General features: G+C 37.1%; 1 protein-coding gene across 9 annotated transcripts in view; it reads right to left on the reverse strand.

The window, feature by feature from the left end:
* The window catches only part of FHIP1A (FHF complex subunit HOOK interacting protein 1A), an 86,697-nt gene that overhangs the window by 19,651 nt on the left and 40,690 nt on the right, over window positions 1–26,356 (reverse strand). For 7 of the 9 annotated variants that reach the window (XM_051790586.1, XM_051790591.1, XM_051790588.1 and 4 more), the window contains 4 exons: window positions 16,272–16,501; window positions 14,343–14,969; window positions 9,286–9,444; window positions 7,046–7,132 (listed from right to left, as the gene is read on the reverse strand). In XM_051790586.1, coding sequence (XP_051646546.1) covers window positions 7,046–7,132; window positions 9,286–9,444; window positions 14,343–14,969; window positions 16,272–16,373 — 975 coding nt within the window. In that variant the 5' untranslated portion in view covers window positions 16,374–16,501. Of the gene's footprint in view, window positions 1–7,045; window positions 7,133–9,285; window positions 9,445–14,342; window positions 14,970–16,271; window positions 16,502–18,148; window positions 18,281–24,283; window positions 24,430–26,356 lie in introns of those variants that run through there. The other 2 variants (XM_051790590.1, XM_051790594.1) reach the window with 2 other exon arrangements.

Genomic DNA, 26,356 nt, shown 5'->3' on the forward strand with positions numbered 1-26,356 from the left:
TCAGAATTGAACATTTTTGAAAAGATGATTAAAAGGAAGTCAAAACTTACATAAATCTGATACTTTGAAAATTCTTCACCTCTGATAATTCAAATGTCAAAAAAAATACCACAACAAAGGGAAATTAATAAAATTCCTTCGTTAAGGAAGTAAATTTCAAGCTATGTTTTGATAAAGGTATTTCAGCAATATTAAATCCACTGCTTCCTCAACAACAAAAACAGAAACCCACCAGTAGCATCCCTTGCTTTAGATCCCTTCTGCTAATGGCAGAGACCAGGGATATTGCTGCTTTGAAGATAAAATTATAGGATTGAAAATAAAAAAACAAGAAAAAATACATATCCATTGCATTAATCAGACCACTCTATCATTTTTATTTTATTTCATTATTAACAGTTGTAATAACGAAAAGTTGATGGATTTTTTAAATATATATATAAATTTAAAGTGTCCATCGAAAAATACCAGTAAAAAAGCCTAATCCACATGTTTTTCTGCACAACAATCATTTGTCACAGATCTGTTTAAGATCTGGGACAAAGATCTACAAAAGGGACTGCCTGAGACTCTTTATAGCCAGCCAGATACTTGACAGGAGATTATTGAAAAGAGAAAGCCACTTTTAGCCATGTAATACCCTTCTCTAATTATGTAATAATTTTTAGCAAATCTTTTCTCGCCTCCTCTGATGACTGATTAGATGGTGAGGCAGAACACTGTAAAGAGATCCAGCTTTTACAAGTTTCTGTGCCAAGTAATAGCAAAGAGTTAGAAATTACTGTCGTGAGTTCAGTTTAATATATTACACTCACTGTGTTACACCAATTGCACTGATTCTTTATTACTGGCTATTTTCCTTTGGGAATCACACAATATGTTTTCTAATTTACAGCTTCATGCCCACTTACAGGAATATGGCTACATGATTCCGCCTTTCCATCACAATTTTCCTTCTTACAAGGACATCGTATTGCCCATGAAAAGAACATAAATGTTCTTAATAGAACTTATTCTCTAGATCCATGAGTAGTTTTAATCTGAATAAGCCCACCTCACTGACAAAAAAAAATTACAGCCATTTCTACTCTCTCCTATTAATTTTCACCTTCTTGCCCTCTGCTTATATAAGCAAAAGGGTTCCTGTTTCACTTCTCTGCACAGTGAATTGGATGAGGGAATTGATTCAGATTAAAACTATCCAGAAGTAAAGGTGAGTTTTAACCTCAACCAGTTTTAAATATGAACAGTTGTCCTGGCAAAAGAGAGAGGGACAAGCAGGATCAGGGACAGAGGAAGTTTGCACATCGGGGGAACCAGAAAATGCATACTATTTCAGCTTCCCTCACCTTACGTTTATAAACTGCTTCAGCTTGCACCAGATGAAAATTCAACTGCACTCCAGTGTTTGATGCAAAAAGCGAAAGGCACCTTTATGTATACCCACACCACAGCTGCTACAGTTAAGCTTTGTGCTATTACTGGGCTTCTCCAAAGCACAAGACTACTCAAAGTTTTCAGTGACACTTGGTTTGCATGTTTTTACAGCAGCTGTCTGACTGCTTTTCAGTAAGGTGAAAGATGGTATTATTTCTAAATGGGAACTGACAGTCTTGTAGGATATTTATAAAGATGCTCCTTCTAATCTGTAGAGTATAATTTACAGGTCATTTCCCCCTAGCTGAGCTGTGTAATCATCAAGCAAGTATTACTGAATTATCACAGTAGCATGCCATGTTAGAGGCTTTCTTTTAGATAGGTTAGTGTGCAGTAGATTTGAGATCCACTTGACAGAGTTTATTTGACAGGACCATGCCAGCACTTCCGCAGAGCAATTCTGTTCACTTGGCCAACAGAAATGTTTTACACTAAAAAGCTGGTACAATTTTCCATTATTCAGACTAAACCAAGCCTATTCAGATTAAAACAAGCCTTCCAAGTAGAAAAATAATTGTATCACAGTTAGCAATTAAATGCCACTAGTAAAGCAGTAAACGCTGACATTAAAAATTTGCTTTTATCATATAATTTGTCAAATTTTAGTGCTTTCTTCAGTAAATTGAAGTACCACAAATTACATAAACATTCAAGATGTTCTGAATAACTGTCTTTGTCACCCAAATTCTCTGAATGCCAAACTAAAATTAAATCATATGCGCTTACAGTACAAGGATGTATATAATCAACCTGAATTGTATCAAAGATAACATAATATTTACATATACCACAGTGTGGCTCCTAATTAACTAGCACATGGTTATGACTACAAAATATATATCCATATTAAGAACCTTCAGAAAAGGATTTCACTTATATTTCACTTAATAGTGCTGTAACTACCTAAAAGAACAAGGTAAATAAACACAATCTACTAAAAAATATATGAAGACTAAAATAAGGCAATACGGTCTCTAGCAGAACCAGTAAAAATTACTTCCATGGGGTTATTCTGGATTCACTCTGGGATTTCAATTAGGTTTCAACTGAGGAGAAAATTAGTCTTATTCGATCACTTAGACCCTTGTATAATTTGCCCCCAGAAGATCTTGTATTTTATTGATAGAGCTCAAAGATATTAGTTTTGAAAGTGCAGCAAGAAACAGCCAGTGAAATATGTCACAGGATTGAATGGTATGGCCCTGTACCTGAGCAGAATTATACCTTCTCACAATTAATTTTTTCCTGAGTACCAAAATGTAGGGAAGAACATACAGAATCACATACTTTAAGTTGTAACTGATATGCCATCAAAAATTACCAGTCTTAATTTAAGAACTGATTTAGTCAGAAAGTCTCAATTTTCTTAACTCCCAGACACTTACACCAGAAAGAATAAAACATAGTTTGGGCAAAAATTTCAATAATGGATTGTTACTACAAAAAGAAAACTACCAAATTAACATTTGCTTTAGATCTGCATCTTTACAGACAAAACATTTTATTCCTTCTGTTTTTAAATGAATTCGGGACCTTGCACAAAGACACACGCTACCACCCCCACCCAAACAATATCACTGAATCACTTTTTTTTGATGTCTCTGAAGAAACTGGTATGTCAGAAGTAAGGAAGTTAACTCTTCTATAAAAAGTACAATAACACCCAGACAACCAAAGGACGAGGCAGGGCTATCCAGCACAGCCAGTTAATGCATATCCTCAGCTACACAATACAAATCTGGGCTGTGACTACCCATTCAGCAATGTGCAGCTTTGGAGATACCAACACACTTGTCAGTCGCTCATTACACGTAGGTGGGATAACCCACATAAAGCGACAAGACTAGTACAGACAAGGTATAAATTAGGCTACAAGAATATACTATATTTAGGATACTTATCTTTGAAAAATGAAGCTAGGTAGTCATAAGCTTGAGAATGTTTGGGTTATTTAAGCACATCACAGTTAATCTGCTATATAAATAACCTTCACAGAGCTCACTGTGAAGAACAGGTTATTTCAAGCTAGCTTGCTTGCCCAATCAATTTGAAACTTCCTTAACTGGAAAAAACCTGAACTAGAGAACTCTTTTTTCAACTCCATACTAGCTTCTTGAGATAAAACCAGAAAAATCACACCAAGCAAAACACATTGGTCTCCCCACCCCCTGACTTTTTCATAGAAACACATCTCCATCCTCAACAGTCTTGTACTGTTTCATTCACGCAGTGAACGGTGTACAGAGTAAGTATTTATAGGGAGATAATCTGCAAAAAAAACTAAAAAAGGCAGAGTTTACTACACAGTTCCATAAATGTTACAAACATTTCAAGATCACACATACGCATATCTCAGAGTTTTGGACCACATACTGAAATTCTGAAATACTTTTACTGAAATTCTTATGCTACTTTAACTAAAAGTCTCGTTTGATAGTCAAATGTTTTAAGATGGAAGAGGGGAAGGAAGTCAAGGAAAGGAGACAAGAGGTCTGCATGGATGAATTAGGAGCTCCCAACAAATCTGAAACATGGAAGAGACATGAGCAGGTATAGGTGACCCAGAAGGAATATGGAAAAAGTGTCCAAGTGTGCAGGGAAAGGATTAGGAGAGCCAAAGCCCAGCTGGAGTTGAAGAAGAGCTTCAACAGCAAAAGAAAGACTATGAAAAATGCATGGTCACTGCTGACTGGGGATGGGGACCTGGTGACAGAATACATTGAAAAAGTCACAGTATAGCAGAATAGTTAGGGTTGGAAGGAACCTCTGGAGATCATCTAGTCCAAACTCACTCCTGACTGGAACCATCTTTGGAAAAAACAAATGCAAGTCTTGCTCCAGTACAGTTTTCTTCCTCAAGACGTTACTTCTTGAAGAAAAACTAGAATATAGTACAGAAAGATCAGGTTTGTAGTAGTGTGCCTCCCCAGGTCATTCAAGAGCAGACCCAGAAGCTCATCGCCCTTCCAATTTTTACATTAAGGTTGAACCATGGGTGCCAGATTGGATATGGGATGTTAAAGGCTGAATGCTATATGAAGTTTAGACTTTCTTCCTTCTTTCTTTTCTTTCTCCCTCCCTCCCTCACCCCTCGATCACCAAGAATTATCAGAAGCAGCTGTTCTACCCCAGTTAAATTCTAGAAAAAAGATTTATAGAAACACCTTAGAAAGATGTGCCAATAATTATCATCATCTCCTCTTACCACTCTTTAACCTTTCACAGATCTGTCTTCCTAATCAGGTATTTATACGACACTCCATTACACACTGAATTTGAACTCACAAGCCAGAACGAGTCAGAACAACCCAAACTGAATGACTGAATGAAAACTAAAATCTTCAGCCACAAGCAGACTTTATGATATCAAACCAACTTCAAGTGAGTTTAAAAGAAAAATCAAGATCCATTTAGTATTGTGTTAAATGAAAGAACTTCTGTTTTAAAAACCATCATAGTACACTGGCCTTTCTCTCATTTTGGCCCTTTCTAATTTTTTATTAACCTAAAGGTTAATTACAACACAAATTCCCAAAGGGGTGATACAGTTTTCAAAGCCCACTCCTCAACTTAGCATGAATGTTTCCAATGGCAACTAGAAATTACTTTGATATATGGAAGAGCTGTTATAGCATAATTATCTGTCTTAGCACACAGACATCTCTCCCAAAATCTAGTATGTAAAATATTTATTTTCTGTTAAATTAACATGGAGCACAGGAAAGAAAGACTGGAGAGGTCAAATGTGCCTCTACTTACTTGATTCCTTTTGCTATGGAGTTTTGGTCTCACAGATGTGAGAGGCTTGTATCAGATCCACTAGATGGTGCAATCCATCTTCTCCATTAAATGCATTTGAAGTTTATACACAAGTAGTTAATTTTTAATGAGAAAAAGGTCAGTCTTAAGGCTAATCAAGGAAAGGCTTATTACTGGAAGAACAAGGCACCAAACAGAGTGTTGGGGTTCAAGAAAGATCTAGGCTTAAAACTCTCATGTTAGCAGCCAGTATTCCCATTTTCAAGAGAACTATGATTTCACCCAGTTTCAGAGTATATAAATGAGGTTCAACAAAATTTTAATCACATGAAAAAAAAGTAATCAGAATAGCAATCTTTAAATTAGTTAAGTAACATGAACAGGGAAGTAATCAACCCTATAGGGTGTTAGCAGATTTACTGACCGATAAGAATGGCTTTTACAGGCATAGTAGTACTCAAAACAATCTAAGATTAGTCTTGAGTACTTCAGAGATAAAAAGAGAACTCACTAAGAATCCATTCTGATATCTCCCTTGTTATCCGTAACCTTGACCTAAAACTGGTTAGGCTTTTCACTTCTAATTCCCAGTCTTGGTAAGGGATTAAGTCCAGATACAGAAATAGAAAAAATTACTGCCAGGTAAGGAGGTGAACTATTTCAGTGACAGGTTACAGCTTTGATCTGGATCACAGCCAACTTTTACTTGAACCCTCACCAAGTTCCAAAATGTTTGAGGTCTGCTGAATCATTGAAAAAGACTCTACGCTGCTCATGACTTTCTTGGTGACTATTTATCATGAAGAATTGTGTGTGCTACTAAAACAAGTCGTGGACAAGAAGGCAGGGTATGGTGTTTCACTGTCCTCTCAGGAAATGGAACAGCTGCAGTGCTTTCTGCTTGGCAGGCTTAGTGAAAATCAGGAGACCTTCAAAAAGTAATTTATTGGTTATCTTCCCAGTTTTTCATGGATTTTTACTTTCAGCAGTTCCTCCTTTTTCTCCTCAAACAAGGTGTGCTTTTACAGGGCAATGAAGACAGTTAATTCAAAGAATCATAGAACCATAGAATGGCCTGGGTTGGAAGGGACCTTAAAGATCATCTAGTTTCAACCCCTCTGCAGAGGACAGGGGTACTTTTCACTACACCAGGTTGCTCAGAGCCCCATCCCATTTGGCCTGGAATACTCCCAGGCATGGAGAATTGACATAATTGACATATTATGCAACAGTTGGAAATGTAACTTCTTGCAGCCTAAGAAACAAACAAAAAAAATTAAGCAAATTCACCAACATTGGTGTCATATTTTGCAGAGGATAACCCCTAAAATTCAAAGAAAAGGGGAAAATTTTTTCTTCAATGTAACATAAATTGCACACCAACACATTAGAAAATTGACACCAGACTGCACTTTAGGAAAATAGCTCTACCAGCTATGATAAGGAAATACAAAACAGTTGCAACTTTGCTAAAATTAGCGTAATAATTATTGACCCTTTCCTTGTGGGCATTTTCCTTTTGGAAAATATTTGGAAAAAAAATGCTCATGGAAACATGTCTGCCATGATGAAATGCCTAAAATGTCACCGCTTTTTTGACAATATGTGAGCCTAGGACAACAAAAATATTTTGGTTCTGAACTGCACTTAAGAATTTTAAACATTTTCAGAAATACCTATATCGTGCTTAATAAAGCATAGAATGAAAAGATGGAAAGTTAGTCTAGAAACTTACTGAATTGTATGGAAGTCACTGCTGACAGTACATTTAATAGGATCTTTACAGAGAGGTCTTCCATAATACCTTTACGCGTTATTATTTTGTGTCATGCTTGCATACACCACTGACCTTATGGAGTGCAGGAGCCATTACTGGCACCAAAAATCCATTGTAAATGTAATTCACAAGCTGGTTACGTATCAAGGGATGTGCCACCTAGGAGGGTGAGAGAGAGAAAGACACAGAAGAGTTCCAGTGAGATTTAAAACAAGACAGGGAATAGATAACTATTATCCACTACCAAAACATTTGCCATTTAATCAAACATTTGTCCTTCTCACCAGCATTTGCTACGACTCAGGTTCTTAAAGACTGTTCCCTCTACAAAGAAACTGCTTAATTACAGTAAGTCTGCCAAAGTTAGCGACAGGGCTTTTCAATCTTCCTGCCCGCTGACAAGGATGAATGGATGGACAGAAAAGTGTGTATGCCCGTGTATCAAAGGAAGATTTGAGATTCTAAATTTAGCTCCTGCAACCTTGTCAGGGTCACTTGAAGGTGGATTTGCCATTGTTAACCTGTCTTCCTACAAGAAGAAAAAGCAGAACAGCTGCTTTCCTATGGTTCAAGAGTAGGTAAACCAAAGCACTCGCTATCTACAGGGTAAAAATATACTGTTCACATGCCCTTCTCTCAGTCACTGTAAAACAAACAGAAAATATACCAAAACCTACATTATTCATTCAATAGGATGGTTAGGATCTTAAAAAAAAAAAGAACTGTTATTAAAAGACAAAAATTCACTTTTATAATGAAGCATTCATTTTGTCTTTGCAATGAAAACATAGTATTAATTCATGTATAAAAAAGCAAAATAAAATTCCATTCAGAAGCTTTCAAAGTTAATATATTTTGTTTGAAGTTCACAAAGTTCACATAGAGACTGGAATGTCACAGCCTACTTGTGGTCACAAATACATTCTCTCACTTGCAATTCTTACCAGACTTCCTTTAATTTGGAACCCTTAATTTGGAAGTGGGAAGAAAAAGGGTGGCCCCCTCCTTTGCTGTGATCCAGGGAAAAAGTAGTAAATGTCCTGGCTACACTGTCCCTTTTTAATCTCTGGTCAAAGTTTTTGGGTCAACACAGAGAAAGCCACATCACAAAGACCACTGCATGCACAGAGCAAAAATTCCTGCAGTAAGCAAGCTTTCAATTTAACTGAAGAAAGACTATACTAGACACAATCAACCAGCAGTCAGAAACTGCTCCTTCTACATGTCAGCTGAAGATCCTCTATGATTTTGAATTTATTTGAACAGTGATTTTAAAAGAATTTGTTCCTCTTTAGTTTTTCTGCAGCACTCTTTATATTACCTTTCAAAATAAAGGTATGAAATATGGTCTCCCATAAATGTAGATCTGTAGAATAACTCTGGTTAGACACCAAAATGAATATTGTCTCCTATTCATGTTTAAACATGCATGTTAAAAAATCTTGTATATTGCATTTGAACAATGACAGCTGTTATTTTTGCTTGTTCAATGCTTTAACAGTCAATCAGTTCCTTTATTTCGCATACATTGCATTAAGACATGTTTTATATAACAATAAATGTGACTAAACTTTCAATTCTATTCAGCACATTTCTTCAAATAATACATAAATCTACAGTTTTTGTAGAATTTATATTATGTTTTAATGAAAAACTGGACTGGAGTTCTATAGGGGTTTTTCCTAGCCTTAAAAACAATATGTAAAGACAGAAATGTCATTTTAGATTTAAAACAGAAAAAAAACAGTAAGGAAGCAAAGCAAAAAAAAATTGTTAACAAGAAATATTAAGCACAGAGTGGATTCAAAACAGGCCAATCTAAAATGAATTTATATTTCTAGGAAGATACCTAAATTCTGCTCGGAAGGCTTTCTTTATGTTGTACTCACCAACAGGCAAACCAGACTATTTTCACTATTGTCATTTGTATGCTATTATGAGAGCTTAGACAAACACAGATACAAAAACATTTTCCCACATGTAAAGGCATTCAATTTACTTTTAGTATCAACAGTGGTATTAAAATGCAATAAATATTTGTTATTTCTTTTAACAGAAAATCCTCCCAATTACATAACGAAATATCAAGCTTTCATTTGAAACACTTGTCACTTGAAAACCAAAAATTTATTAATTCATCCTTATAACCAGGACAGACAGCACAAAACATTCATTTTATAAGCAATTTATTTTTGTGTAACTTTAAAAGTCCATACCATTAAAAAAGTAAATTAACTCTATAATGTACAAACTTCTGCAGAAAATATAAAAGACTACTATTTCAAAAGAACAGGCCAACTCTGCTCAATTACCTGTATCACAGCATTGCAAAATTCAAGGGAATTCATGAATTGCACAAGGGCTGGTGACAAAAGCCAGTCATCTTTCAGCAGACAGTGCCATTCTTCTCCTTTTTCTTCCAGCTTTGTAGGCAAAGATGAATAGAGGCCACTTAGTCCTGTTGCTAGCACCTGTATTTCAAAAATAGAAGAAGAAATAAGCTAACTGTCCATCTGCTTGAATGGCAATGCCACAAATGGTTTCTCCTATTAGTTTAAGGAATATAAGAGAGTGTTAAGATTAATCTCATTTCCTTTCAAAAAAGTCCCAGGGTAGAAAGACATAAATATTTTAAAGAGCCTTCTATACAATATTCTTCTTTCAAGATCTGGTATTTAGGAGAAAATGATGGAGATCAGGTTGTTTTGTCTATTTTTTTTATTTTTAATCCTAAATTATAATTTCTTTTTAAATTCTTCTAAAACCATTTGTCACTTTCTTTTGGTCCCTTTTAGAAACAGTCATCACTGCCCTATATTCACAGCTTGTCTTTTGTTGGTGATTCAAATGTTACTGCTTACACATGCCTGCAGGAAGTCATATCACTTGGAAACATGAAACATTAGAAATGGAGGGGGAAAGTGCCCCATCAAGAAAAAGCTGATGATCAGTGTCACTTAGACCACAGATATATGTTGACTTTCATTCCCAGGTAATTAAACTCAGCTGAATCCACTTAAAAAAACCAAAACAAAACAACAAAAAAAGAACCACCACAACAACAACAAAACACACACACAAAACTAACACAAAACAAAACAAAACAAAACAAAAAACCAATCCAAAAAGCACAACTGTTCAGAACTTCTTTTTCCTTTCTTATTTATTTGGAAGGGGGAAGAAGAAATAAGAAAGCCTGAAATAAGTTACTGTTTAAACATTTTTTCCAGTAACATTAAGGCTTACAGGCGATTTATGTAGAAGGTATCACTGAAGCATAAGATCACACTTTTAATTACAATTTAAAAAGCATATTTCCAAAAAGTGTTTTTAAGTTTTGTTTAATATATCTAGAGTATGGTAGCTTCAGGTGAAGGTTTTAATTATTAAAGTTATTTGAAGCCAGAAACTTTCTAAATATTATTCAGTACTCTTATCTTTCTGACATGATTTTATACAACTTCAGGATAATTTTTATGATGATTCTCATTTTTATGGGAACATTAAAACTCAGCCTGATGGAAATCTTTTTAATTTTCATTCAGCAGACTCCTCTAAGAATTTTTTCTCTTACAAAGGGCTACTTGGCATCTACAGGAATAGACTGTCAAAGCTCAGATGAAACACAATTCTCTTATCTCTCAGAAAACAAACAGTTGACAATGTGCAGGTCAAAGACCAAGGGTTGACAGAAGGGGATTCAGGTTCTGATCAAACGAAAGTGCAAGTGACTGTAATTGTTAACCCATCCAGTCAGACAAAGGCTGTCTTTCTGTATACTTTCCATTCCTAATTCACATAATTTTTAAGATGCATTTATTCTGGCATATATAATTAAGCCAAATATTAAGGGGGAGGGGGGAATACTGTGGAAAATTCACTGCTTTAGCACAGTGACATATACACAGTTTTATACACATATATATGCAGACAGACAAAGGACAGGTAAAAGACGATGCTGGAGGCACATTAAAAAACTAAGAAGCTAAAGCTATTGAGCAAAGTTTTATTTGTATGACCACATTCTTTTATAACCAGAATCTTTTTTGTTGGTTTTTTTTCCTCTTTCTCACTGTAAAAGAGCTCAGAAAAAAGTTATGAAAATCCTACTTGGCCCATAGAATTACCTGTATGTAACCCACACAAACAGTTCCACTCACAAACACAGGCTTCAGATGAGAGAACTTGAGATTCTTTTGTGTTACAAGCTGCTAATTAATGCATACTTGATTTTCTATTGTCTGCTTAAAATTTAATTGCTATTCATAAACACATCCTACCGTCTCAGGAAGCAATCTGATTTCCAAAGCAGCGTACTATCCACATTTCCCCTTCATCTGGATATTAGTCCCTAAGCATAAGAAACTGACCTTGAACAAAACATGCTACTCTCCACTGAAAGGAGCAGTGAACTCACAATCAGTCTATGTCTTGAATTCTTTAGTTTGTCAGACCTACTGAAGTAAGAAGTGTCAGATGTAGCTGCTAAAATCTGTAAAGTTTAGAAAGTTCTTCTTTTTGCTGTGAAGTACAGCTAAAACGGTTCTACGAAAGTGTTTCTTAAGCACTAAGAGAGTAGTCACTGCAAGCAATTCCATCTCTTTAGATAAAAAATATTTGAAAACATTCACAGCAGTATATGGTATGAACAGGATTACCATTTGAAATTACCAACAGAACATTCTATAAGCAGATCTATAAAATACTGCACATATACAGGCTACATTACAGAGTTTTAATCAGTAACAAAACATCAATGGAAAAAAAATCTGAGAAGTAAGGAAATGAATGAGTTCAGATCCTGAAAGGGCAAGACTGGTTTTATTTTTTGTTTTATGCAAAGCAGTGTCCTTTTAAACTTTTCCTGACATTTGTCATGTCAACCCTACATGCTCATCTACTTTCAGAAGCATCTCCAGCAGGTTCCTTCTCACCATCAACCAGTTTAATTTTTACTTTCTCTTGACTCACAGAAAACACTGACTGACTACGTGATTTGTAATCACAGACACATTATGTGATTACAATATGTTGTTAATGAATGATCAATTGCTACCTGGACAATTCCTTCCCTTTAATAATTCCCTTTCCTCTCACATCCATAGTCTTTCTATCTCTATGCAGTTTCAACATTTCAAGGACACTGCAGAGCCATCCCTCCTCCTGCTTTAATACTTGCTTTCCTAAGCTCTGAGGTATTTACAAATACAAGGTTTTATGGAAAGACTTTGAGATGTTATCCAGCTCAAAATTTTTAAGGAGCATTATTTTCTTACTATAATGCTGAACAGATAGTGTCTTCAGTCAGATTCAGAAAACTTTCAGATGGAAACACGATAAAAATTATATGGTGTGACATCAGAAAACTTTATCCAGTAGTTTGCCTACACATTGTGTCCTCAAAACATTTGTTAGTGATGTACCTTACTGCAGCCTCTCTCCTTCCTCCTTTTTAGTTTATTCACCTACAGTTCTGAATACTATGGAACTACGGACAATCCAGTTTTTAAAAAGCTGCTAACCAAAGTTATGTCAAAAAACAGTATCAAGAAAGCCTTAAGGTTCACTTTGGCACAGATCTAACACTGATCTGGATATATGAGGCAGCATAGATATATGGCCAGACTCCATCACAGGGGTTGCCTATACTACGCAATAAGGTACAGCAAAGAAAACCCTATATGCCAACCCAGCCCTAGAACCAGGGATAACATCACAGTGCCCCCCAAACACGGCTCCTATCAGCATAGGACTGTGAGAACTGGTTTGCAGAGCACCTGAGGCAACATTTGTACTGATTTGAGTGACACACAGCAATGTCACTGACACCTACAGATTCTTCCACCAAAATCTGTTCTTCAGCTCATCACAACTCAAATTTGAGAAAGATAGTGAGCTAGTTAGCTGAATCTATGGCATTACATTAAAGTCTTACTATAGACTTAGGCCAGTCTCATTACTGTTCAGAAAAATCTGATTTTAGCACATTTTGACAAGAAGCTTTTCTAATTGGAATGATTGTCAATCATGGCTCCCTGATGTTGGAAGCTGGCTTTTATCTTCAGTATAAAAAGGGTTTTTTTCCTTGTTTTGCTTCTTTCTTTTTTTTTTCATTAATTGGAAGATGTAATTTTGGAAGTTATAGCATGGATCCAATAATGGTATCTGTCTCTGGGACAGTTTGAGGACCAATATCATACTCTTTAGCAGCATCTATTAAACAAGGTCAACTGGAATCTCTCGTCAGAAAAAAAAAAAAAAAACGATGCAATATTTACAACTGACCAAAAGAAACTACTCAGAAGTTTTGTTTTGCAATTTGTAGGCCTCCCCTAGCCTGCAAACCTGGCTCTGCCTTATGGCTCAAAGCAATCTTGGAATAAATGGAAAACTACAGCTGGAGCAGCTGTCAGGCAGTGATGCTTAAGTCAGGGATTCTAGTTTTCTCTGCTCTAGAGCTCTCTGCTTTAGTAGCTATGTGAGGCTCTGGCATTTACTAAATTAAAATGCAAGCCATGAAGAAGATAAAAGAATCAGTCCAAAAACTGACACACAAGAGCAACTTTTGTAGAGAATGATACTAAGGTTTGAACACAGCCATTGCAAATCTCTGTGATATGGCATGAAGAAGCAGGTGGTGTTACTCCATTCTGCTTTAGCTGTAAAACTGCAGTAGGCCAGCTTTGTTAGTTAAATTAGATTAATTACTTAACAGCAAAGCCTTGCTATTCACGTAGTAAGATCGATTTGCCAGATGTAACAATGGAACAGTACTACCAAGTTTTGTAACAGAGCAAAACACAGTAAGATGGTTCTTTGCCTGAGACTGCCATAGAAACATCCCATTCTGTGACAATGAGCAAATCTTCCTTTTATCTCGCAAAAAATATTACAGTTTTATAACACTCTCACTATTTTCACACTTGTTTTTTGAACTGATGTCAGTGTGGCAAGTGCAGCCTGCTTAAGCCAGCACTGCCACCAGAAACAACCTCCTCAGAACACCTCATCCCATTTCTCAGACACTTCAGCCCCAGAATCTCAAAGGGGCCTCACAGTGAGGCAGAACAGGTTTCCCTCCGACCGAGTTCTGTTATAACTTCCATCAATTTCCCAATTTAATTCACTGTGTGACTGCAAAAACACTTGTGCTGGTCCAAAAGCACAAGACACTGATATGGAAACAAGAAGCAAGACTGTGTTTGGCATTGGAGCTGGTTTACACAGCGTTATCATTTGCAAAATAGTTGTTAGCAGAAATAAAGGTGTTACAACACATCTTTATCAAAAAAGACAGGAAAGGATGAAAAGAGTGCAGGAGAGACAGTTAGCTTAGCACTGAAGACTATGCAAAATAAGAACAACTTACTGGGCAAAAATAGGTGTTTTCTGCTATGTGGTTTGCAACAAGGCTGTTTTCTGCAGACAAAGACATTATGAAAAGCAGCGCATCACGGGCCTGTTGGCCTACTGTTCCTTCTCGATGGATGAAGGGAATCAGCAGGGAAAATATGAGGAAATTGGCAGCTCCTTGGTCCTCGCTAGTGTGGAAAAACAGTTCTAAAATGGAGGGATCTTTGGCGATAATAGAGCAGAGCTGGTTCAAGAGGACGACCAACTCTGTTTCCACTGTTGGAGTGGCTGTTCCTGAGCAGGAACTCAGCAACATCATCAAAGGCTTCAAAATGGGCTTGTGATGCAGCAAAGGCTGATGAGACTGGGTTACTAGCATTTCGTACATTTTGAGTTGCTCAATTTTTGTCTCATCGGTGAACTCTCGCCGTAGGCTCCAAAGGAAAAGCTTCTCCATGATGTTTTCTGAGACCACAAACTCCAGAATAGGCCCCATTGAGGCATCCTTTGCTTGCTCCTCAATTAATAAGAAAAGCATGTGCTCCACATAATTCTGAACAGTGCTGGCCTCATCAGGTGAGATTGCCCCATACTTTGCCTGAGTGTTTTTCAAAGGATCATGCTTCTCTAAGATTTTCAGAACCTAAAGAGAAACAAAGGCAGATCAGTTTGAGTGCATTTTAAAAAATATGCACTTGCCACTGCAAGGAAAAAAATAATCAAAATTCTTAACAGAAAAAGCGTAGTCTTTTTATGCTTTCAAATTTAAAAAGTTTGACAGACAGAAACTAAATTTGCCACTTGTCCTATTGCTGAAAGCCAGGGGTTCTCTGAAATAGGGATAAGTTAGGTTTCCTCAGTGTTCGGAAATTGAGTTTCAACGATGTTTGAAATAAGTGTCTTTGTCACAGAGGACTGAAATCAAAGGACCTGCTCTTCAGCCAGAGTAACTGTGCTCAGCAGTACCAGTATCACAGGATGATTTGCAGTAGTAAAAGTAGCAGCAGCAGCACAGCACTGCTCTTTCTTTGCCACATCTCATATGATACTGAATGGCCACCGATGCCCACATACTCATGCAACTTTCAATATAGTTTTAGGATTGAGTAATAATTGTCATGCCAGCACTTATACCCCTGGATTAAATTCTGTTGGGCATACAAACCATGAAGCTCATTGTTTGTGAAATAACCATTGTCTTTAGCCTTTTAGTGGAGGATAATTGCCACAAAACCACAAAGGAAGAGTGGCTCCCCTAACATGACAACATCACTAGAGTTAAGTGAGATTGACACTGGGAACATCTCGGAAACACTATCATTTGTCTGGCTTGCTTCTTGGGATAGCCAAAGGACAACAAAAGCAGCAGCACAGAAATCAATTTTACATAAACTATTATTCATGTTACTGCAGCAGATAAGGCCTAAAAGTATGGTGCTCAGAGCAAAACATCTTCGCCTAAAAGCAATTATAATCCTGATGACATGCAAACAATTTTTAGAATATGCTGAAGTGTATAATCTACATCTGTGCATAACAAACAACAGTGCATACAGCTTTGCACTATGCATCTAATATACTTCACAAAAGATAGGCAAGCCTTACCCAGCACAAGGAAAGGAAGCACAGAAGTTTGTAGCAGGGTACAAGTCACAGTGAATCAACAGGAAAGCCAGTAAGAAGATCTACGCCTTCAGTAAGATATTACAATGTCCTACCACTTCCATTTAGATGCAAATCTGCAGTTCAAAGTGTGATTAGTAAAGGCTAACCATACCTTGGAAGGTCAATTCCTTTGCATTTTAAAAATAATTCATTGCCATCTACTACATTCCGCATGAAAGACATTTGTTCCTGAGCAATTCAGGATTATCCCAAAAGAAAGAATGAAGCAAATTCCCATTAATGCAGTTTACTTCAAATCAATAAAACTAATTAACATTACCTGTGCCCAGTGTGTTCTAAACACTATCATGCATGTTTCTGGGTCAACACCCTGCAGGCGGGGAGCCTGCCGATTTTTGCTGATACTGGTTCCAGAGGACATTATAAATTTTCCAAAGGTCAAGTCAACTAGGCCATGCTGAATTCTTTTAAATCCGCCAGCGAGCTACAGATGTTCGAGCGTCATGATGAGATTGATATTGTGTCCTGAGCTTTAGTATCCACAGAAATCTGTTAAAAAGAAAACAAAACCAGACTGAAACGCACGTATACCTATGCACATCAAATTATGGTGCGTAACAAAAAAGAACATAATTAGAGAACATTGAAACATTGTTTCTTTTAATTCTGTTTGAGGATAGAATTTTTTAAAGTATGTTATATGGGACCAATCTCAAACTTTCGCTCATGATAACAGCTTACAAAGCTCAAATTTTTGAGATCAGTGACTGAAATAAGGTGCTACTGAAATAAACAAGTACAACAGAAGCTTATGCAGTAAACATCTTATGCGAGTCACTACATTTTTAGTTTTTTGTTATGATACTTTTGCCATCCGACCACATCTTTCTTCAGAGTCGCTTAGTAACTAATGCTGCATAGAATTACACAGGTAAAAAAAATTCTCCATTTTTTTAAAAACAATATTTCCAATAACAGAAATAATTATAAATACTTAAAAGTTTTCTGCCAGAAACCATATCATAAGCAGTTGAAAACATCTGTAGAGCACCATATTCACATAAAAGGGTGCATCTGTATCAATACCAAAGTAAACAAAACCAAACAACATAAAAGATAAAACCTTTATGTGTCCAAAGCCAAATAAATTGAGATGTCATATTAAAGGACTATGAGAATAGGATGAAACATTGAAACATTCCTTTCATCCATTATTTAATATCCTAGATATCTGAGTATCAAAGTAGCTGCACACCTGCAGGGGAAAGTTAAAATGAAACAAAGACTGGTATCTTCCAGATATTTGAGAGGCTTAAGAGAACATATTATTCCCTCAAGCACCAACATCTTAGTCACACAGTCCCCCGCTTTCCTTGTTACCCTCCATAAGGTTTACATTTTTATTCTCCTTTTTGCAAACCAAGTAGGCATTTAATTTATTTCAGTTTGGGACCATGGGGGGGGAAAAAAAAGGCATCCAACAACCAGAATTTTTTTGTACCATAAGCTGCCAAAGCCCATACAGGAATACTTTGCCAGTACAGAAGGGACTTCCCTGCACATATCTTAAAAGATGAAAATCTTCTCTCTCTAGTGGACATCTCTGCTAGCACAGGAAAACATACAGCCTGCCTCACAAGTAACAGCAACTTTTGCCATTTTCAAAGAGTCCAAAAACATACAGGGTACAACTTTTAAGATTTCTGAGGCAAGCAAAAATGAAGAAATGGTTATGCATTTCTCTCTGTGTGTGTATGTATATTTATATATGTACACATATATTCATATGTTCAAGATTCAATTGCATGATCAGCCTCCCCCTTCCATCCTAACCCTTGCTTCTTTCAGCATTTAAGATGCATTTCCTATGCACTTGCTAAGCATTCTCATTAACACAATCTAGTCCATCCCTTTTGCAGGTAACATGTCCCAGTGTGAAGAAGCCAGCATAACCAGCATAAATCTTGCACAGTTTATCTGTTTGGGTAACACCACTTCCAGAATGAAGCTGGCACTCCATACAAGCTACTCTCCAGACAACAAACCACCTGGAGCCAGATGCACTGGGGATTACTGTGCAAAACCAGTGAGAATTAGCTTATGAGAGTCAGCCAATGCTGGAAATAGAAGGAATCCCTTACAAAGTGTCATAAAATTTTATCCCCGTTGTCCTCCTGCTCCACCCACACTTCTCACCTGCCTAACTCTTCCATGCTTATACAGGCCTGACACTTTCAAGCATTCTCCTTCCCAACAGCTTGTTTTGTGTGCTCATTTACCTGAAGGCATCTACCTGTATACTGCAACTTCTTAAACAGTCCTGAAAAATGAATTGTACTATTTCTCCATTACTGATGTTCCTGTGTTGGGGGGGAAAAAGTAACATACAAACAAATAAACAAACCCCAAAACAAAGAAACCCCCACACCAAAATAATCAGAGATTTGAGAACCCAGCTTCAGACCTGGGATCTGGGAGGTCTTATCGACTTAAGTAGGTACGACCATGAATTATATACACAACTTCTGGCAAAGTGCTTGCAGCTCTGTGAGTTCATCATTCCTACCAAAAACCTCTCAGGAACCAAGATGCATGCTTCGACACCATTTAGAAAAAGCCTGCTCTAAGTAGCTTCCTAATAATATCTAATTCCTAATATCTAATAATCCAAGGAATATTTAATTGACATATTCTTCAGATCACCTGCCCACTTCCTGCCAATTTCCTTTTTGTTAGCACTCTCCTTCAATCAGAAATCTTTCCATTGCTGTAGAAGTCCAGCAGACTCCTCCAGGCAAAAGTGTCCTTCACTGCTCAGCCCTGATTCACCCTTTTAGCAGATCTGTCCCATGCACGAAGCAAGCAGCTTTGGAAAAACTAATGCGATTGTGTAATTAAAGATGGTATCAGAAGGTGTAGCAAGAGAACTTAATTAACAAAGCAGAGGCAAGCTCAGTTCTGGAATTCATGAGTTGCTTGACTGGGCAACTTAGAGGTTGTTTCAATGTAGCCTTTGTGTGTTGTTTAAGAATTTAAATAAAAGAAAATGATATTACACATTTAGCTATCACATAACAAATTCTGTCAGCAGCACAGCAGTATGACACCAAGAGTAGAATCGGAAACTTCAGATCAGCTTGCACTATTTCAGTTAAGGGAGATTATGGCTTTCTTCAAGAATTCTGATAAAAATCAAAGATCGGTGATGTAAGACTCTCCAGATGCATGCAAAGCTCTAGGATGTTACCACACATGGGCAACCCAAAGCTATTTAAACTGTTACCCTCTTTTTTCCTGTAATCTGTTCTGTGTCCTCCTTGGCCTTCACTATTTTCTTTATGCATCTTTTTTCTTTATGCATCTTTCCTATCCCAGCCTCAGACATTACTTCTCAAACATCAAGACAATACTTGTTCCCTCACCATAAGGCAAACCCTCCTTTAAATAACTACCCTATCTTGCAGCTCTCTAAACAGACTTTTGTGGTAAAGGTTCCATACTGGTGCTTCAGCTTCCTGAAATATTGCCTACACTCTGCAGCCATGAGAAGACCTCAAGTGAACAGAAATGGTACATATCTCACCACACATCCAAAATACACCAAGATGCCAAGAGGTCCAGTGACAGAGCCACTGTTATGTCTCTGTGTCCAGTAGGAAAGCTCACTTTCCACAACAGAGCTATTTAGTTACTGATGTCTGTGTTAAGAGTTTATAACCACCACTATGTTACTGAACACCCAAGTCCTGTCTTTGTTAACAGCTTACTGCCCAGGCAGATGACTGCTACAGTCTGCACTTGTAGTACAGACATCTCTTCCTACACAAGGATATCCTAAGTCTAGTCAACATATATAAAGAACAGATACAGCTCTGGCGAAATAAGTCTTCAAGACGAGCAGGTACCCCCTCATCTCCTCCATATCATCCCCTAAGGTCTTATTTATCCAAGATATTTAAGAACTTCTTGCTATTTCCAAGTCCCAATTTGGGCACACTCAAATGACAACACAGGGAGTTCTCAGATACACAGGTCATTAACAGCTGCCAGCATATCGATTCAAATTGCATCTTAGTCAGAGTTAGATCAGAACAGCAAGGGCTTTCAGTGTTGCTAACTCGAGAAATGTCGAGAAACTTTTTAGGAAGGTCTCCTCAAGCTGATGTTTCATGCGCCGTCTGGTCCATTAACTGTATTTGTTATTACAGGCACAAACACTATCCCACTGCTTGGCACAGATCTTTGGGAGTATGTGACTGACAAACTGTAAAATGGTAAATTCATCTCCAGTATTTATGTACTATAAATAAAACCTCCACCTAACAGTATACTGCACATACATACAATCACAGTGTTAAAGCCACTTACTGCTTTATTAACAAATAATCACAAAAACATCATTTGTCCTGTGGTGACAAACAGTAACATCTCTAATAGTTCATTCTGATTGTTTACTCCTGCTGCACAAAGTCATCATAAACAGCCGGTACAAAGCATCAAATGTAAGAACAAAAATAGCAAATTTAAATTATTAGCAGAAAACAACTTGCCTGCAGCAAACGTTGTTGATGAGGACTAGGTTCGCTTGCATCTAGCCCAGCTATTGGATCAGAAATCTGACAGTAGTCGAAGAACACAGACATTACCCTCACAGCCACCAATTCTACGGTTTTTAATCATCTCTAATCTAAAAGTAACAAGGCAGCAACAAGCAGACTACAATGTGCAATAATATTTCTAAGTTCAAATCAATTCCTTTAAGAAAGCAAATATTTCCAGTTTCAAAAGCATCTTGGGATGCTGGGATTTCCTCAGTAATACAAAACACTGTTAGATTGTGCAGGCTTCAAAGACTCCAAACTCAGGGTTTCAAAAAGCTTTTGACAACTTAAGTGGTCACAAAGTAGATTCTAAAAACAGCGTCCCTACTTAAAAAAGGAAACTAAATGAATTGGAAGAGATACTATCTTTTAAGATACATATCAATCTAAAGTTACTATGCTACAGTTATAGCAGCAGAAGCAGACAGATTATATTAATTGCAAGCAGATTTTGTTACTAGACCAGGCAGTAGGTTTACTTGATCATTTTGCAATATGTAATGTGCAACAGTAACTGCAACATCACATTATTCTCTGTGAAGTAAAAAACTAACTCCAATTAAACAGGGCAAATAACCTGATCACAATGAGTCCAAAGGTGAGAAAATAAATTAATTTATAAAACATGGATTCATGGAGGAAAAGGTAGGAGTGAACTTGGGGGCCACTAAGAACAATAGTACCCATTTATTTTAATCAGTTCATGGTTAACATCTTACAAAAATTTAGCCTTTTGTCTCTGCTAAATCCTGATTAAGCTATTAATCTACCAAGTGTGAACACAACTCTCTTGCAGGTCATTCAAAATTCTACTTCCAAAAGCCACTGTTCAGTTCAATAACTTTACTCTGCCACACAATAACAGAACCTTCTTAAGCAGGTAAATCTTTCATATCTTATCTATCAGTTGTTTAACTGTATCACAAGGTCAAGTCCACTTACATATGCCTTCTAGAGCTATTTCAATTACCTGTACCAATACTCTAATTCCTTTTCTCCTACATGAGGTACCTGTCCCTACCACTAATGTTTTATGTATCTAACAATCCCCATGTGGAACAAAAAGCACTAGTGTACATTTCACATACGTGAGGAACTGAGGTTCAAAGAGAAAAGTCACTATTTCTCCTAAGATCTTCCTATATTCTCTTTGTAACTGGACAAGAGCTTTTGAAATTAGGCAGCTAATTTCCACTTTCATAAACTTTGTTGATTTCATATTAAATACCTTTCAATGTAGACTCAGTTAGTTGGTTGGGGTTTTTTTCTTGCAAATCAGGTCAAGTGTTGCATATACAAACATACTAGGAAGCACCTGTCTCTCCTTAAGCAGCAGCAAAGTTGTACAGTCACATACATAGGTCTATAACCACATCTGTGCAGTCTCTGGTAAGTGAAGAGGATGGAAGAAAGAGAGCAGAAAACTTCAGTACAACTCAGCCTATTTCCAGTTCAAAAAAAAGCAGCAGTCCATAACTGTGCTGGGCAGCTTTACATTAATGAGATTGAGACCCAGTCACTGGACTCATGGAGGATATCTGCTTGCAGTTCTCCTCCAAAAGTCAGTAAGTCCTCAACCCTTTTACACAGCTGATTACAGGGCTGAACTCCCCAGTCAACAAAAGTACTTATTTTACTGCAATGCACACTGGAAGAACAGCCTAGCAAGAATCCCTTGTGAAGTCTGCTTCCTCCCACTGGAGTGTCTCTTCTCAAAAGTCTCACCTTTGAATTAAAAAAAAACCAGCACAGAAGTTTGCAAGACTGGGGTTTCCAGGGCAATGCATAACAAAACATACACAGCCTAATACAGTAAGGTAGGCACAAAATATGCTGCAAGGTTCTTAAACTTAATTATCATGGTTGTCTTCTGTTGAGAGGTTAAGATGCCATGTTCTCCAACAGTTCAGGAACACGAGTGTACTTCTTGCAATAAGACATTGCACACTTTTGCTGTACTGGCCAAAGCTCTGCACCCTGTCAGCCCAGGTAAACAAGAGCAAACAGAGAAACCTTGACAGCAGTGAAAGAAACAGCATATATCAAAGTGTTTTCATGGATTAGTGTAGCATAAAAGGGGCTTGAAATTAGACCACTTCAAAGAAGTAGTGGGAAATTATATGATCTTACGCACAGGTATGCAATCACACCCCTGCAGTCTCTGATAAGTGGATGAGGGAAGGTAGGAGAAAAGTGAGTGGCAAATTTTCGCAAGCCTCAACTTAGTTCCAGCTTAAAAGTGACCTTGTTCAGGGTTTGTTTACTTTTGATTGAAAAGAAAGCCTTCTGCACAAATTTGTTAGCTTTTCTTTAGGGACTGTGATTAGGGAGAGGGTTTAAATTTTATTAACATTAGTGTTTCAAAGGAAGACATCAATCCTTTCAAAGGAAAGGATTCATAGTTCTTGTGCAAAGTTTCACTGCAAAAGCAAAACCTATGAAGAACAGTCATATCCCCACCCTAAATCTCCTATACAATCTCCAGAGTACAGAAGGATTACAGGATGCTCACTGGAGATCAGTAGGTCTGTGGTAGGCAAGCAAAAACCATCAGTGGTTAAAAGTCACCGCATCAAAGTATCCTCATTTTCATTGTCCTACTCACCTTCAGAAACTCTACTACCAAGAAAGCTGAAGCAGATTACTAGAGGAACAGTTTAAACTACATGAACAATTATTTTCCCTCTTCATTTGTTCTTTTGTGTTTCAATGCTTCAGTCCAACAATTGTCCTGTCCTTTGTATGCCTCAAGCAAACATTTCACATTTAGTCAGCTTTTTTCAATCTAGCTTTTCTACCCAGTATTTCAAAGACACTATGCTTTTTCATGTGTAGGTGTGAGAAGAGATAAAGCTACCTGTTTAAAATCCTAACAGAGAACAAGTCACCACAAATTGTAAAACAATGTAGTTAATCAAAGTATCAATCTGTTCTCATCAAGCACAATTTAACCCAACCTGTTAACATGAACATCTTGTGACTTGTCCCCACAGAGACTGCCTAACGATTTATCTCATGAGAGACACCACATACAGTATGGTTTATAATGAGACAAAAATATTACTGTCCCATCTACAGTCAGCCTGCTGCAGTTAAAAACCACAATTCATCTTTTATCAAATGTCTGAGGAGCTACACGACTCACACAGATTGTGCAGATTTATTGTAGATTCACATTAGCTCAACTGGGGTACCATTAAGCTCTTCATGTGATCTATATAATCCTGTGGTATTATACATTAGGAGGTCCAGGTTAGGGCATTAAATAAGTACATGGTTCTCTAGACACAGGAACAGGCAGTTCCCCCACAGTAAACAAGCAGCAGTGACAGCAAAGAGGCCCAGCTGACCGCCCCAGTTCAGGAGTGCTACAATGGCATAAACGGGCTTGATTCCCGGGCAATGGGATCAACTGTTGCTGGCAAGCCTATACACTGGGACACAGGTTTAGCCAAATCCCAAGCCCTCAGAGACTACTACTGCATGGGTCAGCCAAAATGAAAGAACAGAGATGCTGGTTAGGTAGTGTGGTCCAAAAGGTATTGATGGGTTAAGCTAAAACTACACAGAGTGGGTCTAGGAAGGTATACAGGTAACCAGCAAAGACAGTTCACCAAAGAGCACATTACCAAAGCTAGAGAGATGGCGGTGATTGCTCAAGAAAACAGTAATTAAACAACACAAAATACTTGACAGAGACCTTGACCTCCTCAGGGAGAGCCCCATTTACCTGTTACACCACAGGGCATGTTCATCTATCACAGGAATTTGCACACAGGCAATTTCACTGGATCTCGAGAGCACAGAATCACTGAAGTTGCTCTTGCAAAGTCCCAGGAGAAATGAACTACACATTCATATCCCTGGGTCATAAATCTGAAGCAAGGGAGAGAAAAAAAATTAGGTTGCTATTCAAGTGGCACAATTTGTTCCTTTTATATAAGGAACATAACAAACCTGTTTCTCTGTTGTATTTGATCTCCTCACATTTGGCCTACTACAGAAAGGCAACAGTTCAGTAACAATTAGAGGCTCAAAATACAGATTACATTGGTTGAAAACTTAAGAATAAACTAGCAGCTAGGGTTCTTAAAATCTAAAATAGATCTCTCTCTATTTTTAGTAGAGTTCTGGCACAGTATGACTGAGGTATCTTGTCTGCTACTAGCAAACAGCTGCTACAAAAGGGATATTAAAACCTTAAACTCAACTTGGAAAAAAAAAAACTTAAAAATAGCAGTTCAGAAAAGTTCACTTCTACCTACATACTAAAGAAGGCAGATGTCACTGAACTGAAATCAATTCAAAGGCTTTAACTTTGCTGGCTCATTCCCACATCACTACCAAAACTGATGACCCCAGAAAAGCCTGTTTCTATAGAAAACCAAGTAATTAAAATGTTGTACTGTGTGAGACAGGCATTACAAATCTCAGTTTAAAACTTTGTACTGTGAGTGTGCTTTCATACCAAGCTTCAAAGAGAAACAAAAACAACCCCAAAGGGCATAGCACACGTCACTCAATGAAAGGTACCTTCCATTCCTTGATTTATAGGTAAATTACAAATATCAGCTGCTATGTCTACACTAGTAATTTTGTTTTGTCATAATTGAATTATTGGTAAAAAAATAGTTGTTGTCAACTTTCCCATCTCTACTGAGAATTTGTACGGGGTTTATTTCAAAATTCATCACTACCCAGGAGTAGGAGGGAGCAACGCATCGGAAAGCAGATATTTAACAAAACCCACTTTATCTTCTGGCTATGCTAGTGGAAGAAGGAAATCAAAATGATCAATACACTCTGCAGCATCAATTTTGCTTTTCAAGATAATTCTGACATCTGTGTGACATACAAACCTGGCCCCAGCCTCCTCATAATTTAGGAAACCCAGATGCTTCTTGAAGTTGTGATGCTGAATTGAATGGAACATCTTTTTTTTTTTTTTACATTTTTTTTTAAAAAGGTAAAACAGTGTCCATAGCCAAAAGTATAAAATAAATTCATAGGAAATTATTAAGTTGCGTTTCTACAAAACCTTCTTGACAGGAAGATGAATGAGAGCAGTAAAGCAGTAGACTCCATACTCTGAAGATTTAAAGCTATTTTCAGAACACTAGTGTACAGAATAGGAAATACTACCTTCCCAAGAGAAAGATGGTCTAGAGAAATGTTATCAATATACCTGTAATTATCATATGTAGATTACAGAAAACAAGATTAAGGTATATATTTTATGGCTACAGCAATAATACGTAAGACGATTTTTCAAGTGATTTGTAGAACATGTCAAATTACTCATTATAATAAACATAAGAAGTCCAAGAATAATGTTCTCAAGTCTACAAAGTGACATTAAAGAAGATGTGTACGCTTCCAGCACTAATCCACAATAAAATGCAAATACATATATATTCTAAACATTCTGTGTTTCATGACAAAGAAGCCACAAACTTTTGTTTATAATTTCCAAACTCTAAGATGATTCTGCAGGTTCTAAATATAGTTCAAGCACAAGAATCAGCAGTAAAACACCATTAAGACTATCCTGATTATTTGATCTATAAACCAACAAACCAAACAACAAGCTTCCCAAGTGGATTGTTGCCAAGTTTTCACTGAGAAAAGAACTACTTCACAGATGGAATTGCTCTCCTGTTCACATGCACATGATACTTCTCTTTATCTCTCTTTCAAACTAAAAACACCAGAAAAGGACAGAATATGCCATAAAATCAAAGCTGTTAGGTGTAGAACGGATATTGCGTAGTTGTTAACATAATACTCACTCTAGAAGCACGTT

The sequence above is a fragment of the Manacus candei genome, unplaced genomic scaffold (assembly GCF_025592945.1).
Source record: "Manacus candei isolate 608988 ecotype Guabito, Panama unplaced genomic scaffold, ASM2559294v1 h1tg000028l, whole genome shotgun sequence".
Classification (NCBI taxonomy): domain Eukaryota; kingdom Metazoa; phylum Chordata; class Aves; order Passeriformes; family Pipridae; genus Manacus; species Manacus candei.